Below are 25,005 nucleotides of genomic sequence, written 5' to 3'. Positions count from 1 at the left end.
TGGACAGACAAACAGACTGATAGACAGAGAGATAAATGTTAGATACTCTCCTCGAAATTGTAGTCATCTTAAAAGAATAGTTTGTTCAGAGTGTCCACCTCCCTGCTGAAATGGAGATGGTCTTTGGATTTATACCACCAGCATGGCCTGTGTCTGCAGTTTCAAAGGACGCTCTACCCCAGGGTCAAAAGGTCATTGGCCTAATCAGAACATCTGGTGTGGGTATGTTACACATGTGTTCCTGAGGGACTTGACCTCATCACCTACTAAACTGCAGTATCGCCTCTGAGCTATTTTTATTCGTGACTTTTAACAGGTCAGCAAGGAGTAGATTTTTGTTACAAATTGTTAACTGGTAAATTACTAAGGATATTAGTTAAGTATATGGAGCTAAACTTCGAGTAATACTCTCAAATATTCTTGACATTTTCCTGATAAATTCTATCATTTAGTTGGATTAGTCACAAATAAATACATTTTTTTAATTTTTCCCTCTTTCTTTGCCAGTGTGACATACATAACGCCCCCTATAGGCTGGTGTATAACTCGTCACAACTCAGCTTTGAAGTTGCTTTATTGTAGCAAGCATAAGCAGAGTGGGGTGCAGTTGGCCGGCAAGCTATTGTTACGGCTCTTGCTTATCGACTTTGCCCCTGCTTGACATACCTCCACTGGCTAATGGCGTTTGGACAACAGTGAATGATCCTGATGGACTGCAGTTGCCAGGGAAGACAGATGCTCATTCTTCGTTCGGCGTTACACTACCTGGACATGATATGATTTTCATGGTTTATGCGAGTGGCTGTGAATTTCTGTGCAGAAAACAAAGGGAGAGAATACACAGGGAGGATATGAGGTGACTCATCCTGCAAGAGCTGAATGAATGACTTCACATCCATCAGTCTTAGGAAGAAATGTTGTCTTATAATCCAGACTTTAATTCTAAACTAAATCTAAGGTCATGTTAAACCTTTTCTGAAAAGAAATATATACAATACCTCCAGATTCCTTTAAAGGAATCCATTATGGTATATTCAGAAATAAGGGTTTTATTCTTTTCTTTAGCATGTTTGCTACCTCCCAACTTGTTGAACTGCTGATATCTGAAGAACGGCAAGTCAGCTGTGCACAGGAACAAATGAGTTCTGCATAAAGGAAGAAATTGTCTGCTTATGGTTCTTAACAAATGCACAGCACACTTCATTGATAATGTGAGTGTTTATAATGTACACACAGTAAAGTTAATATAGGAGTGAAAATAGAATGAGAGAGATGCAGTTTCTCAGCATGTAGAGCATGAAGAGTCAAACCACTGTTACTATACATTAAACTGTTTGTCTGGACTTCACATCACTATGGTTTGTCTCACGGTAACTGTAAATTTCTGCATATTAGGACATTAATGACTCCCATGTTTTATGGCGACTTAGTTAAGTCGACAAATTGTTCGGTGACAGAGGAGGAACTACACAGACACACACGTCCAACAATGATCATGTAACTCTCCATACATATTTATCTTAGCTTTTCTAAATGGAGAAAACACAGCAATCAGTTGTTCAGTGAGATGGTTTCATCTCATGTCACATTGAAGATTTTTTTTTGTTTAATGTTCATTAGAACTGCTTTTTCTTATGGATGCCTGTTGTAAATGATTGGCAACTTGATGTGTTGAGTACATTTTCCTTACGTTCTTAGTTGTGACATTAGGTTAAACAACCAATCAGAGGTAAAGATGAGTGAGATGGTGAGAGCATATGCTGAAGAAAAACACTTTTCTTCTTATTTCAGCAGATGTTGACTTGTGCCACTCATGTCAACACGTCGACCAAACAAAATACTGTATGAATTGATTCAATCATCTTCTAACTTAACACACAGTGTGGCAGGAGAGCTGGAGCCAATCACAGCAGTGATTTGAACCCGGTACAGTTCACCAGTCAATGACAGGGTCACGTATTCACAAACATCCATTCACACATACACTCACCTACGCTGGAATACCAAGAGAAAACCACACACCAACACACATAGCCTTCATACACACATCATCAATTATAAGGATCTAACTAATGATCTTGAGCCCTCTACCACTTCTTCAACATGTTCCCCCTGTGTGCTAACAAACATTGTAGTGAATAATTATTGTTATTATATTATTCTTGGTTGCCTGCTGAGTGTTTTGAACAACAGTGTCTTCTTGAAACTAGCAACAGAAGACAATTTCACATAAACAAAATAGTGTCATTAGAAATATGTAAACAACAATTCACAATCTTCTCTGCTGTTCAGCTCTTCTGTCTAAATTATATTTAGTACGTTTTATTTTCAGTACTGTACGAGCTAGAGTTTGTAACCATTCTGACTCCAAAAATTATAAAAATGGAAGCGCAAAAGTAGCCGCCCGTTATAAAGGAAGGTCCTTGTTAAAATACATATAGGCTCATTTTAATTTGAGCTATACCAACTTTTATTTAAAGGTACAAACTTGGTGTTAATTGGAAGAAATCCCACCACTGTGATAATCTTGTTGTGTTCAGTTTAATGTGGTCTCGAACATGTTTTTGATCCTGTCTCGTTTCAAGAAATTAGGAAAATGGCATACAGGTCATGACCTGACCTTTTAGTAAGTATTTAAATAATTATTTGACGGCACTGACTCTGATCTGCAATCTAAACGGGCAACAATGACAACTGTGCTAATGAGGAGACATTTAAGACACCAGCAGTGTGTCGTTGTATCTATCACCTCAGCACTAGTGCGTTAACACTTACACATGATAAAAGGTTTGGAATTTATTGTTAGCATTTCAAAATTCATAAAAGCCAACACTCCCATCCGTTTATCATAGAGTACAAGACCATTATCGTATGGAAGAGTTATTAGTTATGCTTGGTAGAACAGTGCTAATTGTGTAAGGCAACGCAGACGTAGCTCCAAATATCACTCGGTGAAGGAAACATTTTCTTAGGGTTAATTAGTAGTGGTCCCATTACTTATTATTTGTGCAAACCACAGCAAAAGCTTAATTAACTTTGATTCTCACTCCCTTGGAATTTGGGCTAACAAAGCTACAATGATGCTGACTTAGGGGTAGACTGAGGCATCAAGTATTGCAATAAGGCAAGTACTACAAAAAAAAACAAAAAACCAGAAAACAGCATGATAATTAAAATGAACAGAATTATTTACAGTATATGCACATACATTCATTTTTGAAATTTAAAAAATAAGTGGTCCAGTGGTCAACTTTACTGAGGGGCTAATAAACCTTATCGCTCACCTAAAATCTCCCCCCGTCTGGCTCCTTCTCTCCCCTCTCAGTGTGTTTTCTTGAACTCAGATGCTTCTGGCTGCAGGCAGTGACAGAAGGGAGCAAAGAGAGTTGTATGCCTCATTCCAGAGTTAATAACTTTTTAATATAATTGCTTAAGTTCACCGTGCCCTCAATATATACCTCCCACCCCCATTTTACTCATTGTCATTCACCACTGCAACTCCAATTTGCCACACAGGGCTGTGAGAGGAAGTGAGTGAGGATGGACCGTCGGCGGGGGAGACAGACAAACTCTTTTAAAGGATGACTGAACAAATTAAATTTGAATTCATACAGCAGCTTTCATCTTCCTCCTGATTATTGAAAAATGAGAGATTCATGAAGTTGACAACTGGCAGCTAAACCCCTCTGATGTAAGCTGTTACGATGGAGGAAACTTCAAACTGCCAGTTTACAAGGTGACTGTTGTTCGTTCCAAATCAAAGCATTTGCCAATGAGAACACAATGCAGTGCACCCCCACTGCACATGACATATTGTAGAAATATACGTACATATATAGAAGATGGTCTATATATATATATATGTGTGTGTGTGTGTACGTGTGTAGACGGAGAGACCTGCGAATGTTTTGCATTGGATGATTTTTTCAATGTAATTCGGCTTTGACCTCTCAAAGTAACATGATGATATAATCTAAGAGCAGTCCATTCAGTGCGTGAAGTCTCCATTAAAACGACGCGCTCCTCCAACGCAATCGCAAGCAGCAATTCCGCAAAAGGGATTAAAATGCTAATAAAACAGGCAGGATGCAATTGCTGTTTTAAGCCTCATGAAATATGCATGGCTCAGTATGAACCATATGCAGACTAAAAGGCAGGCTGACATGCCACCAAGAGAAACTGGGATCATTTTATGTTCAGTTGACAATCCACATGTAAAGAGCAAAGCTTTAACCCTGTCACTCAAAGGCCCGATCTTTTCCTCCCACACGCAAAACACAAGTGAGATTTGAAATTTAGAAATGAAAAGTCTCATTTATAAAAAAACGTCTTTATCAAAATGATTCTGTACTTCGCCTGCAGCTTAAGTCTTATTTAGTTGTGAGAGATAGAAGCCTGGCTACAGTTAATGGTCACAGCAGCTGCAACTGGTTAAACTTTTCTTTTGTCATGCATCTTAAGACACACACACAAAAAAACAACAACAGTGAAATATAATTAAAACATGGAGGGTCTCTTGTGCACCTCCAGGATTTATTCCACTGGATTTCCTGTGTATGTGTAAATGAAATGTTATGAACAATTCCGGGAACGGAAATCTCAAAATAACTGCTCGGGGCATTATCTCTGATTTCATCGACTCTATGAAAAACACATTTTGCTTTAGCAGTGGCATTCAACAAAATCATAGACTGATTTTGACATTTTGTGTGTGTATATATATATATATATATATATATATCCCTGATTACACTCCCAACATTTTCCTGCTCATTTGGTAAATTTTAATTGAGAATCAAAATCAAAACTTGAATCTTGAGAAGCTTGAAATTTTACACTTCATCCCTGTGTTTTTATTTATCTATCTTGAACTTGAATCTGTGGATGATAGCAGATGGGTCGCAAATGTGGACAGACAAGAGAGGACACAATGAGACTCTCTACTGGGCTTATATGTCAATAAATGTATTTTTAAGGTTAGAGAGTTGTATATTGTCATGTATATTTAAGGTTAGAGTGATTTCAGTTATTAAATCACCATCAATATGGAATTAATTTTCTAACAACAGAATTATTATTTTTTCATTAAATCTTGCAGGACAGAAACTGTTTTGTATTTTACGACCAGAAAGACCTTGAGAGTTAGAATTAACATCTGCAAGATTGTTGTTTACACTGTGAACATTCAATCCTTTGAAACTGAGAGAGGAAAAGGAGTGTGTTGTCATTAAAAATTCAGATACTGTTTTGGATGTGATAGAGAGCAAAGACACTTTTAAACAGGCCCTTGGAACAGGACATGACATATTTTGGCATAGTTTTGAAAAAAACATTACTGAATATACAAAATTGTTCTGAAAGTTCTGAAAATTTAAATAAAGCAGAACAAAGAAAATCATCATGTGTGTCTTCCTTTAATTTCTTTAATTCCTGTGAGCGTATAAGGGTTGTTCAACTACACAGGATTTGGTATTACACTGAGTAAGTAAACTGAAACTAAAATAGCAGAATATTTCATTATATTTACTTTTTGTTTATCGGTGCACCCTGGGAATTTCTAATGTGAAACTATGCTGTGGATCAAGCAAGGTTTGGAAACACTAGTTCACAGGTTTATTTTCAAATAAAAAAAGATGTTATTCACCCTCCCATCACTTGTTACACCATGCATAATATATTCAGTAGATACTGTGTGGTGGGAATATCTTTTACTAACATCTGCGCAACATTTCTTTTAGTTTCCTGTCTTTTCTTGTTATTGCAGTATATGTAGTTCAAGTGTGTATGGCTCCACCATATTGATTTAGCAGAACCGCTTGGAAAACATGTTCTTTTGTATTCCCCCTGAACTATTTTTGCATTAAGGCGGATGGCTGGTGCATTGTTTTTCTCCACAGTATCTGTCTGTGCCATCACTTTTAAAATGGGGCTGGGAGATACAATAAGAAAAAATGGTGAAATTGATCCCCCTTCCTTTTTATTCTAATGGGAGAGGAGATCACGGTCAATTATGGGCCTTTTCTTCTTGTTGTTTGAGAGGAAGACCAGGGGGAGCAGTAGAGTGAAGGAGGGAGACTGGCTGGCAGGTCTGCTGAGAGATTTGCCACCCAATCTATGTATTCTTGGCTTATATTGATCTGCCACAGCTTTATAATCAGTGGGTCGATGTCATCCAAAGCACACTGAAATACTGCCAGCAGCACCATTAGTAGTCAGGCTTTAATGCAACCAGGGCTAGTCACCTAGCAAAGAGACACTGGACTCATAATGAGAAGTCAAATCATCTACATTTTCACCTGGCTAATGGGATAAATATAGAACAACATCCATCTGAATTAAAAAGTCAACGATGAGTCGAGGAGTCAAGTTGACGTAATATAGAACAACATCCATCTGAATTAATTTTCGACCATTCTAAAAATCGACCATTCTAAAAATAAACATTCCTGGACCATGTGACTTAATGAAAGCACAGCATACAAGGGTTCAGGTGGGGAAGGAGTTTATACGTCAGAGGTGGAATGGACTAAAGGACAGCACAGAAAGAGGCAGTAGAGGGCGAGACACGGCGGGTGTTAGAGGAGACACGGAAGGTTTTAACGACGAGTAATTAAACCTGCTGTGACGCTTTTTAAAACAGAGGAGGCTGAGTTGGAGGAGATGGACGGAGTTAGACATGAACAAAATCAGAAGTACAGACTAAGTTAAGACAGTCTTACACAGTATATAAAAGACCCGACAGACTGGTGTGTAATTGATCTCAGTGCAAAATTAATCAAAACCAATTTAATATAAAGCAGGACCTCTAGTCTCTACGTTTTGATCAGTCGAATTTCAGTCAAAATTTCCACGGCTTTAGTCGACCAAGACTTTCTTTGGTTGATTACAGCCCTTCTAATTTCATTGTGTGTATATTTATGTTCTTCTTCTTTCACTTCTTTTGTTTTTTCCCATTGCACAGATAAGGCACAAAAACATTGTTGAATTCTTTTTTCTGTGTCTCAATGTCAAGAGGGTGAGTTGGGGGCCACAGTTGAACCACCACACTCTCTGATCCTAATCCCAACACATTATTGTTGACTTTATACTCGGTTTGTGTTGTGCTGTCTTGATGTGCCTTTAAACTGAAATCCCACAGAGTTATTCTAGTCACAAAGATGTTGTTTGTGCAAAGACCAATTAAAGTATCACCCCAGTGGGCTGGATAGGCTATGTATGTCCTGGAACCCAGATTACAGTGTGACATTCTCCCAGCCTGACAGACATTTGTGTGACAGAAAGATGAAGGGGATGGGAAAAAAAAGTCCTCCAAAAGAGAGCGAGCATAAAGGAAATAATCTGAAAAGTTCAGTCTAATTATCTACAAACTACAGAAGTGGGTTGCAGTTATAGCTTCTCATGTAAGCACTTTAAAAATGCTCTCAAGTAAAGAAGAATGTAGAAGAAACAGCAGAGGAAGTGAAGCCTGGTAATATACACTGAGTGGTAGGGGAAGGATGAATGAGGGTATAATGGGGCAGAGACAGATCCATGTGCTCATAGAAACTTCTAGAAATGTCTTTTTGACTTTGTGACTATTACTAAGCCACAGAATTTTTTTTATAAAAATTCTCTCTCTCTATTGTCCCTGCAATACAGGCAGAGCTGAATCCAGTCCAGTGCGCTGATTCCTCTTTCATGGCTGTATGTCGTCTTGCTGACAGCAGCCTGCCACACAATGTGCCTGGTCCGTAGCTGCAATGAGGCTAATCCAATAGTGCACTTTATTTTTATTTTCACTTGCTGCAGATGCACAGGGACCTCACACAGAAGAGATGATGAGAGAATTTCTTTATCCTGCTGCTCAGTGCAGCTTAGCACATACTCGGGAGCCTAGAATGTGGCTCCACCACTTTAGACTTCCTACCCTCCCTCCCCCTTTTTTAAATTGGTTCACCCTCCTGAAGCTGTCCCTGGACTGCTCTATTGGGGGCTGGAGTACAGTGTGTCACCATGTGAGATGGGGATTAAAGGGAGACAGCACTCAACACCCAAGTGTGTGCTGGTACTAGTTAAATGTTTTCTTAGACAAATATATATATATATTTATATATATATGTATATATACATATCAGTTAAAACAGCTTTAAACTGCATGCTCTTCCTAATTCAGTTAATATCAATGCTGATGTGTAATGTGCATGCTCTTCCTAATTCAGTTAATATGAGACATCAATGCTGATGTGTAATTTTTTTTAAACAGTTTTAATTAACTTTTGTTAATTTTGTTAAAATTAATTTACAAATTATTTAAATGCTTGCTACTACACTAAGTTTAATTTTCATGACACTGATAACAGTCTGTACAATCTAGTTACCCCCTGTGCTAGACTTCAGTCAATTTTCTTTCTGCATTTCAGGTAATGTGAAACCCAACATCATTTTTTATTATTATTTTCCAAAAAAAAAAAAAGTAGCTAGTGAGAATTATAAAGGTTTTTTTCTGACCTACATTTATCGACTCACACGCCCAGATTCAATAAAGCGGTAATACATAGGGAGGCTAAGTATTGCATATTCTTCCTCATTCTTACACTTGTGGAGGATCTTGTGTCATACAGTACAGAACGGTGCAGGGTTGTCTTGCATATCCTCCACGTATCCTTTAAAATACACTCTAACTCTTCTCATTTAATGATGTGGAGGTGGACAGCTTCTCTTACAGAGGTGCTGCTTTTGCATTTCCAGTCTAACGTCTACACTATATACTCAGACCTAAGTGAGACAGCAGAGTGTGTTGTCATTGTTATTGCCTTAAAGTGCATTTTGATCATGGTACCAGTGGGTCATCACAACTCTGTGATCGCTGTAGCATGAACCTACTGGGAAGTGATTGAAGGGGAGATTTATTTGAATTAAACAGAAAGTTGCCCTCTTCTTGTGGACTAAGACCTGGAGGTGGTTTCTATATTTTCACTAAAAAACAATAAATATGTTTATGTATGAATGTCATTTGGAAAATAATAAATAAACACTTATTTCCTGGTTGCTCAGTTTAGCCCAATTACTATTTTTCTGTCCCAGACCAAATTGTGGCAGGGTTGAATTAGGGAGACCATGTCCCCTCTGGTGACCCCTGGAGGCAACAGCAGCTGAAAGTGATTTTGCTTAAAAAAATATTGTGCGTTTTAAGAGTGTTGTATAACAGTGATCAGAAACTTGCAGGCCCACAAATATCTTTATAAGTATGAATATTTGAGGATTTGGCTTATGTATATTAAGAAGTATATCTATGCAGATACATATATAGTTACACATAGACGTGATGAAGAATTTTAAAAGATTGGCTGTGGTAAGTGCTTTTTTTACACGACCTTTGGTTCACATCATCCATCCCTCCTCTGACTTGTCCTCAAGAGGCTGCCATTAATTCTGCACAGCCCTCTGCAGGCTTCATCAATGGTAATCACTGCTTACATAAATTTAGATTTGGCAGCTTTGAAAACTTGAAAGAATTCCATCTGTTTGTCCGCAGCATGCTGAATCGAGTGCATATGCTGGGCAGTAGAGGCGGCTGGTGGGCCGTACTTATAACTGCCTGACATGCTCATGTAACCTTACATGACACAACACTGTTATATTGTGCAACGTTTGATGGAATATAATTAACTGTGGCAGAAAAGAAAATCTGACTTTTACCTGCAACACCAAGCTTTGGTCGAAGTTGTACGCACTGGGTCGTCCCTCCAGGGTGGAGAAAGCCACATTTCCTCCACTGAGTGGGGAGATGTCACTGAATTCATCTGTACATAAGGAGGTCCTCTCATCATCTCCCGGATGGATGAAGGCCTTGACATCCTTCCCATAGGTTTTGTCACATGATGCACTATAATACTGGTATGGCAACCAGGGTCCATTCTCCTCAGTGCGCTTGAAGATGGCAAAGCTTTCCGGTCGACTAGTGTAGAATTTCAATCGGACGTAGGTTATCTCAAAGGCCTTTCCTGGGGGGGGAATAAAAAACACATGATTAGCTTTGAATGGTGTCATTGACAGGGTAGCTGGTAAAAATACATTCAGTCCTTGTAGTCTATTGTTAGACTGTGTGAGAAAGACTGCGGAGCGATGGTTTTAGATCCTGAAGCACAGAACAAAACTGACATAATTTCATTAGAGAAGGAAAACAATGGAGAACATGCCTAATTTCCTCTCTCGCTAAGCGAGTTAAATGAATGTCATTCCCCCTGGAGTTGAAGAATAACGCGGATTATTTTTCCATTATCCAGATCATAATAAACCTCAGAAGTAAAACACAGCATCGACACAAACAAGCCAAAAACATCCTTTGTCCTGGTGGAATTGTAACTCGTTGACATGTTAGTGCAAAATCACAAGGTGGAACAACCTTGTACAACATGGTTGAAATGAAACATTTGGTGGATAATGGTACAATTTGTCTTGTTACCAGATGTAGTTTATTATGCAATACTCTAAGTGCCATGAGATAGTGGTTTTCAAAATAGGGGCTGTCAGTGGGTGCCAAAGTAGCCTCAGAAAATTGGAGGGAAGATAAGATATAGATATTATAGATAAATATTTCTTATTTCTTTTTATTACCATTTTTCCTGAGCTGTACAATATGTAAACAGGTGTAACCTTAGATTCTCACATTTTTACCGGAACTCACCCCGTATGGCAGCTGCTAGTTCGGCATGGCAAGGTCATAATCTGTGTAGACTGTTATCAAGCTGCTCTGCTTCTCAAGCTAGTGTACAGTTAGCAAGCACATGTTCTTTAACAATGTTTATGCTTAACATAGAATGTAATAATTATTGAATATTGAGGAATAAAGTAAGAAAATACTTACTTAAAGTTGATTTTTCAGAAGCTAAGTTTTTTGTAGGATACTTGAAAAAGAGAATGAGGAATTAATGCTCTAGTAGATTGAGACATCTTAGGGTTTCAAGTTTCTCTAAAATACCTATTTCTTCTCTTTAGTGTGCAAAAAAGATTTTCTTTTAAAAATGGGTCTGCGCATCTGAAAGATCTGGAGCAAGAAGAAGAAAAACTAGGAATTCCATTTGCAACACTGCTTGGGGATTTAGCAGATCCGACTTACTTGGTCTGTAATTGGTGTTGCATTGTGGGGGAAGAAATGTCTGGCAATTGCTTTTGCAAGGTGCATAACGTTCGGAAGCAGGACTCACCAGGGCTGACTCTGACTTTCCAATGGTAGAGTGAGGGAATGCTTTGCAGGTCATGTAATTGGTGGCTGGATTATCTTCATTTTTTATGAGAAGTACTTTATTTATTAACAGCAAAATGCAGAAATTATCAAGAGAACAATAAAACCACTGCTTACAATACTTGAATTCCTTACAACTCACGTAGTGGAACAATGAAGATTTACTGTAGAACTTTTAGAATCCAGGATTATCCACAGAAATGAGTCTAACATACATAACAGGAATCCTTACACATGGGCCAAAGGTGGTGGGACACTGTTAGTGATTTATGTCCCTCAAGAGACTCACGGGAGAATAAATCAGCAGCACTGAAAAGTATAAGACAGCATTTGACACCTACATTATAAAATATGTTGAGATTTTATGATCTTATTTGGGTATAGTGTGAAAGATGAACTACTTTTCCTTGAACCTCAAGTAAAATACAGCATTAATTCTTTTTCATTTAAGTTTCATTTCCTCTGTTTGTCTAAAGACACTCCGTTTACGAAAGACACTGGAATCAATAGGCTTATGTTGCCCACATGCAGAGTCATATTTCCTGGGTATTAAAACACACACACACAATACCATATCGTTTTAAAAAGGATTAACCAGGCAGGTACAAAAACCCAAATTGAGATCATATGATACAAACAGAAAGACAACTTCTGACACTGTTGTTAAAATCTATATCATTATATAATAAGTTAGAGTCACTGTGCATTTTTAGAATCTAGGATTTACACACTCCAGTACAGTCATAATGGCATCTGTTGCTTTCTCTGCCAAGTCATAGACAGTCAACTCACTTTGCAGCAAAGTCAAATTACACTCTCTCTCTAGGATCCCACTTATAATTTGGCTATCGTTCAGTCCTGGCATGAGAAAAAGTACATTATACCACAGAAGAAGATGTAACATTTGTGGGACATCTTAGTAATGAGACAGACAACTAGTTTCAAGGATTCTTCTATGAATGGAATGGAATGATAATTTATATCTTTTGTTTAATGTGAATTGTACATTATCTTCTGAGCTAAAATTGTAAATGTCTCAATGTGTGTGTGTGTGGCGTTTGGATGTGGGGGTGCATAGGATACATAGTATACAATGATGTGCCGATCTGCAGTATTGCTACATTGTGCCTGCTTTTTCTTTGCTTTATCTTTTTATTTCAAGTGATGGGGACACTAAGGGAGTAAATATCAGTGGACTACAGACCCAGGAGGTGGCAGTTATGTATGAAAAAAAGTTCGTAAACGCAGCTTCATGCCTCCACAAATAATTTCAAAGCAGTTCACAATATACACAGAAAGACACATTAATGAGAACACTATTTGACCACAGCCTGACCACACAGTCTTTAAGAGTTAATAGGCTGCAGGATGTGAGAGAACATCCTCAAAGCCATCTTGACACAGCTGCTCAGGTCAGCCTGTTCTGAGACAGGCACAGACTAAACTTGCCACAAGTGCATGCTGTTGACTCAAATATTTACAATCTGTTTACTTACAGCTGGGATTTTGTCAGATGCACAATAAACTGACTGGATTTATCTCCTCTAATATCATATGTGTCAAAGTTAATTTCATCATTCTTCCCTGAGAAAGACTAATGTCGTCAGTGTGTGCCAATACTGTGGTTTGAAGAGCATCAGACAGCGACAGACTACTATCATTGTCTTATATCTCAAACAGGATGTTGCTTCTCTCCGACTGGTTTCAATGAGAACCAGCTGTAGACAACAGCTCATGCACGTGTGTTTCTCAACAAGCCTTTGTGGGAAAATATCTGACCCCAATTCCTCAACACGCAAAACAGCCTGCACCCCCCTCGTTGCCCCCTTCTGTCCTCATTATGTTTTGTTTACTCCCCTTGAAGGAGTCTTCTTTCTTGGTCTGTTACAGACACACTCTGACCTGGCTGCTTTCTCAGGGCTGTGTTTATCATCTCAGCATTTGTCCGTCTTTTCCTTTAGAGACCTTGTTATGTTTGGCGAGTCACTGGTGCCCCCCCCCACCAGCAACCCAGATGGATGACAGAGCTTTTGGATGCGGACCACAAAAAAGACAAACATGAAAAATCGAAAGGGTATTCATGTTATGAAAATGGTCTTTTTTTAAAGAATGCTTTGAAAGAGTTTTTGGTTGAAGTGTGGAAAGGGGCAAGGGTCATGGTGCTCTGGGTGAAACTGACTTGTGGTTGTGTAGTATTTATGGGAAAGCTGGCCCTTTCACCAAACGTAACACACCAGACATAAAAAATCCCAAAGCCTGAAACATTGTTTGACACCTGCTTACTATTAAAAATCAATATTCCACACTTAACAGACACTTCCTGATCCCAAAGCATTTGATGTAACCATTCATTTCTGTTCAAAGCCCTGACATTTTCAACTTCTGTCATCATTTTGTCCCAGTCTCTTGATCTTTTGAAGCAGAGCTTTGTAAAGAGAACCCCCCAGACCCTGTCGCCTCTCACCTACAGATGAGGAAATATGAGATCAAAACTGTCAAAAAATGTTTAGTTTTAAGCAAAAGCTGAGGTCCCTGCTGAAAGTCCTTGTACAGTATTGAGCAAAATATTGAAATAGTGTAGAGGTTAAGATGCTAAAATATGTCGGGAAACACATACCGGGACTTCTTATATCTACACTTTCTATTATTTTAAAATGTTGTCAGTGACATAGGAACAGACACAGACGTTTTTTTTTCTTTCCTGGCGACGTTTTTAGGCAAAGCGCCGTAGACCTAGCATTTAGCTTCATCAATATGGCGATTACAGTTGGAGAGTCGGACTTACATAAAAGATGGCTGTCTCCTGGATCACGATCAGGTACGAATTGACTTGTCGCTTTAGTTCCGTACATTGACCTAACAAGCCAATAAAAGTCTGTGTACATCCTGTCGCTGATGCCCGGTTATTTTTCGTTAAAAGAAAAAGCAAACAGTTTAGTTAATTTTCGCACTAATATAAAAAAGAGACGTTTTTGAAGTTGCTGAGATTTAAGAGTGCTGCCATTTTGACGGGTCACAGTAAGACAAGCACAGGTGATTAATTAAGGTAATGATGGTGACTTTCTGTTAACCTTTGGAATAAACAAATACATTGCATACATTTTAGTCAACGTAATGACGCCATATTAGACTATATTTAACAACAGGACTTCGACAGAATATTTTATTGTGAAAAAGAAGAAAAAAACGTAATCTGACCAGAATGGCTATTAGCATATTTTTGATGTCCTTTGTTTTCGCTTTTAATGTGAAGTTAGTGCCTGCTTCTACGTTCTCTAAAAAAATTAAAAAATGTATCTAATTATTTTTTAATTAGATTAAATTGATTTAATTATTTTGTACCATGTCAATGGTAAAGGAATCCTACTGAATTTGACATGTATTTTCATGTTGCAGTTGAGTGCTTCTGTTATGTAAATTGCTGTTAAACAAAAAAGTAAAAACTGTAGTAGTTTAAAAAAAGTAAAAGTTAAAAATGTAGTAGTTTGACACCTAAGAGTCATTTTTGCTGTTTGTTTTTTAGGTTTCAACCTGCAACAGAACAAAGTACTTCCCAGGCCAAAGCAATATTGAGGCAGTAAAAAGGTAAGTCAAAAACCTCTAAGAAGGATGCTTACATTTCAAAAGATGTTATATTAAAGATGTTAGAGGTCTAAAACTTCTTTGACAAGTTTATTGTTCGATTCTTAACACTCTAACGACAGAAAGTCAGCACAGATTTAGAAAATGCACCAAATATAATTTGATGTGATGTGTTTATATTTTTTTTTAGAGAAATTGCTTTGTTCTGTATTGTTTGCTTTTACCAGAACCTTTTGTCTTACCTTCTCGTTACTAAATAGAATTCACACCAGTAAGAACTGCTTGTAACATTTTGTTTGTTAAAAAATTTGTTTGTAAACTGAGAATGCAGACTTTTGCAGATAAATATTTGTACCAATTGAAAACCACCCAATGACTCCGTTGGGTGCTTCACAACTATCTTGTGACTCTGAAAGTTAAAGTGTGTGGTGTGGTGGTGCAACTTTGAAGACCGAGGAAAATATTTTAATTGGTAACTTAATGTGGTTATTTTGAAGTTTTACAAAAATCTAGATCTTAGTCACTTTAGTGTAATATTTGAATATTTGATTGGTTCTTTTGCAGTGAGCATTAAACTCTGATATTAAACATATATCTAGAGGGTGCTACTCAATATTTACTTTGAAGCAGATGATGATTTGGAATGCAAGTTATATGTATATATATTGTTGTGGTATTGCAGCTGAATGTTGTCAATGAAACTCTTCTTGGCATGATCATATTCTTCAAGAGCATTTTTTTACTTTTAGATATACTGTACATTATACCCTACCCTATGTGTTTTCTCTATGTGAAGAAATAGTATGTGATACAAACGTTACTTCATGTTGTTTACATGTATTTGGTGTATATACACTAGGCAATTTATTGTTTTCACAGCCAGATTTGAGCAATTTGAATATAGGCAAAACAATTAGAGTAAATAGCAAGGGAATTGCTGGATTTTAGCCTCTCTATGCAAATTATAAAAAAAATAAAAAAAACAACAAAAACAGAAAACAAACAATATACATTTTATTTAGTTCAGCAATAAAGAATAGCTGGGAAAAAATATTTTTCCGGGCCACCACGATTCACTGTGAGCTCTAAAGTCAATGTTAAAGAATCATTTACCAACGCTCAGCAAATAAATGCAAATGTAAAAGGCAATTTAATGAAAAAGAAATGTATAGCTTCTTTGTAACCTTAATTGCCATAATTTAATTCAGTTCCGGTGACAAATGTGGTCAGTTTCTTATTTCAGCACTTTTCCAACAGCCTAGTAATGAGATAATGAGGATAATGGCTCAGGCTGGCCTCACAGAAGTTAGTGAAAATGTTTTTGAATGCAAATTTTATATACAATACGCAATGGCTAATGTATGTTCCCAAAGGAAAAAAGCAAAAAGAAACATTGGGCTCAATATTGCTAAAGTAATACAGTGTTATCTGTGTAATGCATTTCAAGTACATACAAATTGTTTTCATTTTACAAGAACAGTCAAATATTCCACTTAAATGTTATTAGCAGTGAATAGTTACAGTACTTGGGTTTCTATGACGTACACTGTTGCCAATGCTTCAGAATTGGATCAGACACGCCATAATAGTCTACTTGTCTTCATTAAAGTACTCTAAACAATGTCTAAGGTCCTTATAGTTCATAACATAAGCCCCTCATAAGGTTTTAGTGCTAAATTTATTGGCGTTCTATGCTGAAGTCAGCTTCATTTGAGTAATGACACTGTCGGCAGTGCTCAGCATTTCCCTCGTCAATGTACAGCCTGACCAAACAGAAAGAATGCTATATCCTTTTACAAAGGATTATGGACAGTCGTAATATCATGTAATGTTATTTTTCATAGCAAGACTTAACAGCAGTGTCAATCTGTTTACAAAATCAAACTAGCATCAACAGAGTTTTAATAATGTACCTAGAATATTGATTGTCCACTAGATTTTTAAACCTTGTTAAAGACACATCTGGGCTAAACATCTGACACCTTGCTGGTTCTTTGTCATTCTTTACTAGTAGTCCTGTTATTTGTGTAGTACTATATAATAGCTGACTGTATTTCTCACTGGTGATTTTAACAACCTACGAGTGTCCAGATCAATTAAGACAAAAAAGTGGCTACAGCATCATACACCCCCTGTAACACACTAAAAATGATTGAGATTTATATATGCTTTTATAGTGCAATGGTGTCAAAAAATTGTCTGAATTTAAAAAAAAAACATCCTTCACTGCATTCCTGTTTGACCACAGGTACAGTTGAATGTCTCAGTAACATTTCATGTTATTGAATTTATTAAATTCATCAGACGTGTTCTTGTGGCTCTGTGCTCTCTGCACACTTGAGCCATGACTGACGCCATAGAACACAGAAGACAGCATACAGTAGAGCTGTGATTGAATCCACACCTAACACAGCGATAAAGTGAAGTGAGGATGTCTTAAGTGTGGCAGAATGGTTGTCCCTCAAAAATGTTCACTTCATCAAATCTGGCTCTTTGGAAAAAGCCTGGACACCCCGAGATTATAGAGGATGGATGGTGAAATTAATGTAATTTTTAGGGCGCTTAATTTTGAGTAAGCGCTATTAGTTATAAAATTGAATCTGATTAATTAAATAAAATCAAATAATATGGTTTATGAATGAATTTTAGCATTCCTAGTTTACATTACCAACATGTTTTAGCATCTTCATAGTTACTTAAGACTTCAATTTGTCCTCTTATGTGCTTGAGTGGGAAATGTGAAGTGAGAGATATTTAAACAAATAATTTTGCATTACCAATAGATTTAGCAAGATTAAAAACAGTGTGATTCAAAAGACTAACATAGACCACAGAAGGAGAAGGAGAAAAGCACAATATTCAAGCCGCCCCATATTTATACCCAGAAACGTGGAAGACTGGGAAGTTTAATAGATTAAAAATTGAGACAGTGTTAGAACCAAAGTTTGCTGTGATTTGAAAGTACCATAATGAAACTGGTGGCACTTAAGTAAAATACATATAATTGGCTTAAACAAGGGAAGATTTATTTAGATGAGCCTTTTGTTGAGTTGCATAAGTCTTTCCTGGCCCTGGCACTCACTGCATGTCAAGGCATCATATAACCCCAGACTGAACTGTTTAGTCTTTGAGGAACATCTGTTTTCTATTTAACATTTCCACATCAGTGGTTTTGTAGTGCGTGAAACAATATAATTCATCACAGACAACACAAAGCTTTGATTTAACCTACACAGAGAGACTGTTTGTTTTTAGTAAAAAAAAAAAAAAATTCTCATCAGTTTCTAAACACATTAGTACACGAAAAAAAAAAAAATTCTCATCAATTTCTAAACACATTAGTACACATACATTAAAATAATATATGGAAATATAGTATTATGAACACTAGAGTAATGATATGTATACATATCAAATGTCCAACTACCATGTCAGTTTAAGAAAGTTAGACAGAATGTATGCAGGACAATGAAGGAGGGATGATTTGCTGTGCTCTTACCAAGATGCAGGGTGATGTTGACAGAATTGGGGTACTGGACACCATAGAACATGGACTGGCTCTGCCACCATGTGGGCTCATCATTCCTGTGGAAGTCTGTCAGAAGGCTGGAGTTGTGGCTCAGTTCTGGGTCTAATGCATTGCATAAGTGGCATGAGCGCGTTGAGCCTGTCTGCATGCAGAATTCCTCGGGTGGAGACCCGCACACGTTTGACACTTCCACGGTGCGGTTAAAGGCAATGTTTTCAAACTTGGGCATGCAGCGGCTTGGGACGCCCTCCTCGTCATAGCAGGAGTCCATCGCTGCCCAGACAAGCAGGTGACAGTTGAGATGAAATGAAATCAGGAAAACCAGAAGATAAGACGTCATAGCACAATATGATTCCATGTCTGTGAGAAGTCAACTCACACCTAAACTCTCATGCAATACTTTGACACAGTGTATGTGTCGAAGGATTTATGGTTTAAGAAAAATAATCCAACCAAGGAAAAAATGTCCAGTTTGAGAGCTGTGTCTTTGTGCTCTCTCTTTCCTGCCTGTTTAGGACTCCAACATGTGTTCTCCCTATGTGAGGGGGAACAAAGTTTTTGCAGGAACTCTTTTACTAGGGGCAGCAGGAGGGAGATGGGGGCGGGGCAGGGATGGGTGGGGGTTACAACATCAAAAGACTGATCCTATAAGTTCTCCATCTGCTGGTCGACTTGAGCACTACATCACTAACACCTTCCAGATTATCATCCTGGAGTATCTACTGTAAATGAGAGTCTGGAAACACACCTGGACATTACATTTATAGCTCTGAATATTATCTTTATAGCAACTAAGATACTTGCCAGATTGGTTGGACGAACAAAAGGTTTTACTGACTGGTGATTCAGGGAGGTAATAAGAAGGGAAAGGTTTCAGCAGCCGCAGGTTATCCTCATAAAGGGACGGTGAGCATGATTTTTTTTTACATAAATATATAAACATGTACAGTAAGTACATGAGTCAATTAGATACTATTCACTGTGATCAGGTACCCTATCACCTCACCAATAGCAGCACACAGCATTCTGGAGGAGAAAAGAAGATATTGGGTTCATATAAATATCAGCAGATACTCTAAGTTGCAGTATCAGTATTGCTATCTAACCAGCCCTAGGTTTTACTTACAACACCCTCCCTGACACAACCCAAATTGGCATTGGGGAGTAGTTGGAGTTGAATCTTGCATCTTATAAATGCAACACCTTGGTCTTTTTTATGTCGCATGTGTTTGATTTTTTAATCACATGCCTCCAAAATCATATGGCTTCAGTGGAACACATTTCAGATGTCTATTGTCTGCCCATAAATCTTAACACTAATGATGGTTGGCTGGACATTATGATTATCAGTAAACTCCCAGTGATGCAAGATTGATCTGTATGGTGTAATTTTTTTAAATAAATTTGCCAGTTCAGTTTCGGCAGTAGGACTTACTCTGTCCTAAAAACATTGAACTGCCATCATACGTTTTTAATACAACAATGTAGCACTAGGTGATTTCTTACCAATGCTGTGTATGACTCCAGTCCAATCTCTGTTACTGATTCCATTTATGTGTTGACAGTCATCCAGACACTTGGTGACAAAGTGGTGCTGTAGTTGGAATATTTATAGAATAGATGTTAAATAGGGTGTTTGAAAATGAGAAAAACATTAATAAATGACAGCAACAAGAAAAATGTTCTTCTTGGAGACACTGTGTGAAACACAGAGCGACAGGTACTGTGGTCAGACACATTTATCCATATGTTCATTTATGATCCCAGTATAGATTTACTGCAAAATCTTTTTTTTATCTCATTGTGATTGCCTTGATTTATTGGGGATCTTCCAGTACTTACAGGCACATTGTAAAAGGAACCACATCAATTTGCAATGAAATCCTCTGCTGGCTGTGGATGACAGCGTACTTGATTTCAAATCTCTTTGGCTGGATGTGGATCAGTCTCTTTGATGAGCAATCTAATGCCTCCACAAACAGTCTTTTATTTATTAAGCAGGTCTGTTATTTCATCACCTGCATAAAGACAAGTGCTCTGACGAATCAGCAAATTAAGCATTAAATGCTCCTGCCACTGAGAACTTTGAAGAGAGGCACATAGACTAATCATCGGATTGAATTAATTAAATTTTTTTCCCAAGAACAGAGACATTTTTTTTTCAACTTTAATGCTCAGCTCAGTTCATGAGTTGACTGTATAAAGTCAGAATGGAAATCTCTCACAAATTATCTGTACAGACAAGTTTGCCTAACTGTGACAGAAAACAGATTTTAACCACAGAGTATCTGACACAGTTAAAGTCACTGTGCTGCAGTCCCTATAAAGAATAGTCTCTTTAAATGTCCAGTACCAATTAATAACTTGTAGAACATAACAGTAGATGTAGTTGCAGGGATCTAAAGTCATATACACAATGTCTTTCGTTGATCTTGTGTTCATAACGTGCAATTTAGTACATCTTCAGGAGGATTGTGGATGCCTTCTCTAATTCATAAAATGGGCTTGTGATACTGGAATAGTAATAGTGGAAACTGTAGGGGCGCTGTTGCTCACTATAGCTCATGTGCACCCATAAAAAGAACAGCAAAAAAACAGACAACGACAGATCATCTACAGAATTAGTGAAACCAACACTGCCCTCTAGCAGATGTATAGCTGAACAGTCATATGAGACGTAAGGAACACATGAGAGTATGTTAGCCATCTGAAGCTATCTGCCTGATTTTGCTGAGATTCATCAGTTTTTTGCCCAAACCTAATCTGGGTCTATGCAAAAGTTGTGACGATATCAGAGTGGACAAATTTAGTTTCCAATTTTTTGAACTAATCAGACAGATGCCTTTTAATCCCTGTGATTTTTACCTTTCTACTCACATCTTACTTCACCAGTTCCATGTAATACTTGAACCTCCACTCTGACCTACCACAATCTTGAGTCCTAGTCCCTCTGCACCTTACCTTTCATTTTTGTCTTAGTTCCACAGATCCTTAAGCCCCCACCTGCCACCCACTTCTTTTATGCTCAGGATTTCTGCAGCTGGTTGTCATAGCATGGAAAGCCTGTTGCATCAAGACTAGCATGTATGAGGCCTTTTTTTATGATGGCACAATGTGGTAGCGATGAGTTAGACTTTTAAACAGTGATTTGATGTCACAGCTGTCAGCGCTTAACTAAGCAATGCGGGGGGCTGCTGCCATATTCCGACAGGGAACGCAATATCTGACAAACTAATGAGCACTGCACATGTGCCGTATCATCACAGGAATTTTCTGCCATCACACAACCCATGAATGAGTTTCCTGTGCTGACAAATCCCTATTGCAGCCATGTATAACAACCCTGTTTGTGCTGTGTGAGGAGTTTGGTTACAATATTGATTCACACAGCACTAAAACAGTACCAGAGCAGAAATGGCCGGCTGTTTACAGTGGTTGGTTTTTTACACCATAATTGTAATAAAAAATGGATGGAGACGCTGTATATTATTATTTGTCCCAAATCACATTATCTTGCAAATATTTTATATAAGCTACGTATAAATATTATAAAAAGCCATAAACAGTTATTTATTGATGTTGTAGCATATTTCAGCATTTTCTCCCCAAACTAAAATGTTCCATACATTCATTCAGACAGAAGAAAGCCTGTATATTCGAGTGTCTATATTATCAGTTTTATCATTACATTCTTACCAATGTCCCAAAGCTGGGACTAATAGATTAGAAATTGGGCAATAACAGATGTTTGTCATACAGAAAAATAATTGGTCTGAAAGAAACAAATGTTGTTCATAAAAGAATCCACAATCATCTGTCATTTCTAATCTCTGCCAAATAATGTAACAAATGAAATGTGGCTCTCAAGCATTGGTGGCATACTAAAACATTTCTTCCGAAAATTGCTTTTTACTTTTTGTAATTCTCTTATTCCAGTATAATCAAAGTGAAAAGTACCTTTCTACCTTGCTACATTTATGTGAAATAAATGAGAGTAAGAATTCTACTGAACTCAACAAAACATTTATTTTTTACATATGGAAATGGCATAAGACATTTGGCATGCAACTTGTTTAGTCTCACTAAAACACAAAAGAAAAACGAGAGAATGCTGCCTAATCAGCATCAACAGTGATAGCAAATACTTCTTCCCTGTTGTTTTACACGACCTGAAGTGGGTTCAGGTGTATTGAGGTAACAGGGCATCATCATGTTGCCATTATAAAAATGTTATTCCATTTATATTGGTAAGAGCCAAGGAATGAAAACTGCTTCTTGCATATTTCTGCGTTTTCGGTAAAGGGATTTTATTGTAATATGTAACCTATTTGATCAAATCAGAATATCCTCGGACTTCTGATAACCAATAAAAGTTTATGTAAAGAGATTATAATAATCAACTACAATGACAAGGTATTAAAGCACAGAGCAAATTATTGACTGCATTTAGGTACTTCTTGTGTGCTAATGACCTGAGCCCATCTTGTAAAAGTTGCTCTTACTTAGAGGCAGTTGTTAGAGATCTTCACTGCAGAGTTCTGAAGGTAATTTAACATTTAATTTATTACTAATATAAGTAAATTACCTTTGCTCATCAGCAATTAGTCAATAATGTGTTAACTTACAGTAATTATTTTTTCAATGAGCGAAATGTTCAATTATCTTGCCTGACACACCCCTTGTGGTAGTGCTTGTATCGTTAGCTAACTGGACAAATTTGTGGTGCCCAAAGTGACGGTCAGACCAACCTAGGGGGCGAGAGGATACTGATTGTATTATACCACAGTTGGGAAATTTGACTGAAAAATTAAGTTGAGTTTGGAAGCAAAAGCTCTGAATGTTTTGAAGTCTAGGGGCTGGGTTAAAGGCCTACCTACCAGAGGGTGAGAAGTGAGAAACACACCTGTGTCTTTTGTTAAGCAGCAGTGGGAAATGGCTTGCAGTAAAAAAAAAAGTAGATTTGTATGCACGCCGCTGAGATTATTGCCATAAGTGCTGGATAATTTTGGTGGAAAGCATGTCACAGAGTTGGAGAAAGCCATAACTACCTTTCATTTTATGTACACTGGTCGTTTATACCTTGTTCTCTCTGTATCAAACCGAACTTCGCTACAGCAGAGCGTATTTAATGAGCTCCATAAAACTTAAACCTTTGACTGTAAACTCTGTAATTAAATGAGCTGTGGACTGAATTTTAAGCTTGATAATTGAGTTTTTCTAACAGTGCTCTCATAGGTGCATGCATTTCAGGTCTAAAGTTTTACATTAAATTTAAAACTTCTTTCACTTATTAAATAACGATTTTCTCTGACACCATCTATTGTACTAATTTACCAACAGTTTGTGCATATCTAAATGTTGTGAAGGTATTAAAGTAATGCACAGGTCTTTTCAGCTGCTTGATATAACGCTCACAAGTGAAAGTGAAGGGAATTATTTGTCATTGTGACACAGCACACCACTGCACGCATAACGAAATGTGACCTCTGCTTTTAACCCATCACCAAATTGTGCAGGGGAGCAGTGTGAGGGGACGGTGCCATGCTCAAAGCACCTCAGCGGCAACTGGTGGACTCAAACCTGAAGCCTTCTGGACCCAAGTCCGCTTCCTGAAACACTAAGCCACCACTGCAGTACTGTATGAAGCCAAATGCCTTCAGTTTGCCTTCAGAGGTTAATATTAAATATTAATATAATATAAAAATGTAAATCTCAGCTTTGCTAAAACAGAACAGAATAAAGACATTGATTTAACAAGTTTAGTCTTTTCTAAAGTTGGTTGAGAGTAGAATATATGGCTCCATGACAGCCCAACACAAGGGTGCCATCAAGTGAAGAAAACTTGTGTAAAAGATTTAGGGAGCTGAATGCTGGACAGACACCCTGTAAAGAACCAGGGATTGTGGATATTTATTGTGTCTGAGCTGTTGTTAAGCTGTTGTCACTGGGCTCCTGAATTTGCAGCTTCGTCCCTGCTCTTGCATCCTCCAGAGATCCTTCCCTTTATTGTAATATCAAAATGGCACATTTTCAGGCTGACGGTAGTGAAGACCATATTTTCTTATCTTTCTGTCCACCCTTCTTCTTGAACCCAACAACTCTTTATTCTAATCACCCTAAGGTTTAGTAATTAGTGGACTGTTGATTAAAAAAGGGCTTTGGAGAAAAAAAATATCCAGCAATTACCAAACACATTAATCCCCTTCAGTGGCTTCATTAAAATGCTCTACGTAGCCTGGCTTCAAGTTTTACATTTAAATTTGACTCTGAGAGTTTACACTGCAATTTGCACTTTTAATTTGCACCTACCTTAATTGGATATAGCTGCTTTGTGCTCCAGTTGGTGGAACTGCTGCCCTGTTCTCTTCTTAAAAATTCCCAGAATTTTAGGAACTATGGAGACAGGTCCAAATCTGCCTTCCAAGCCCCCATCACCGTTGTTAATTCATGTTGAAAATTCTCAATTCTTTCTACTAATTCTGCTACAAGAAGCTGCACATTTACTGTGAAATGAAGAAAACATTTCTTGCGAGAAACTAAATTATTTTGGCTTTGGAGGTGGGATTAGTTGGCACGACATCCTAGGTGTGAAAAAGCAAGAATAAATCTCAATGTGCTGTAGAAATCAATTTTCCCTTCCAACAGGAAGGGAAACTTTGCTAATGGTGTC

General features: G+C 37.6%; 2 protein-coding genes and 1 long non-coding RNA gene across 10 annotated transcripts in view; 2 read left to right on the top strand and 1 right to left on the bottom strand.

Moving 5' to 3' along the window:
- The window catches only part of lamc3 (laminin, gamma 3), a 96,022-nt gene extending 77,117 nt beyond the window's left edge, over positions 1-18,905 (bottom strand). Inside the window, exons 1-2 of the mRNA XM_008325779.3 lie at positions 18,306-18,905; positions 9,679-9,983 (exon numbers count right to left, since the gene is read on the bottom strand). Coding sequence (XP_008324001.1) covers positions 9,679-9,983; positions 18,306-18,693 — 693 coding nt within the window. The 5' untranslated portion in view covers positions 18,694-18,905. The remainder of the gene's footprint in view (positions 1-9,678; positions 9,984-18,305) is intronic.
- dab2ipb (DAB2 interacting protein b) overlaps positions 1-25,005 on the top strand; it is a 791,247-nt gene that overhangs the window by 756,240 nt on the left and 10,002 nt on the right. The gene's annotated exons all lie outside the window — the stretch shown is intronic.
- LOC107989486 (uncharacterized) lies at positions 13,718-24,995 on the top strand. Its single transcript, XR_001761041.2, has 3 exons — positions 13,718-14,042; positions 14,748-14,809; positions 23,852-24,995. It is a non-coding gene; the product is annotated as an uncharacterized LOC107989486 (long non-coding RNA).

Source organism: Cynoglossus semilaevis, chromosome 14 (genome assembly GCF_000523025.1).
Source record: "Cynoglossus semilaevis isolate Cse_v1.0 chromosome 14, Cse_v1.0, whole genome shotgun sequence".
Taxonomy (NCBI): Eukaryota; Metazoa; Chordata; class Actinopteri; order Pleuronectiformes; family Cynoglossidae; genus Cynoglossus; species Cynoglossus semilaevis.
Note: the sequence above shows the minus strand (reverse complement) of the source record. Positions and strands in the feature narration are given on the sequence as shown.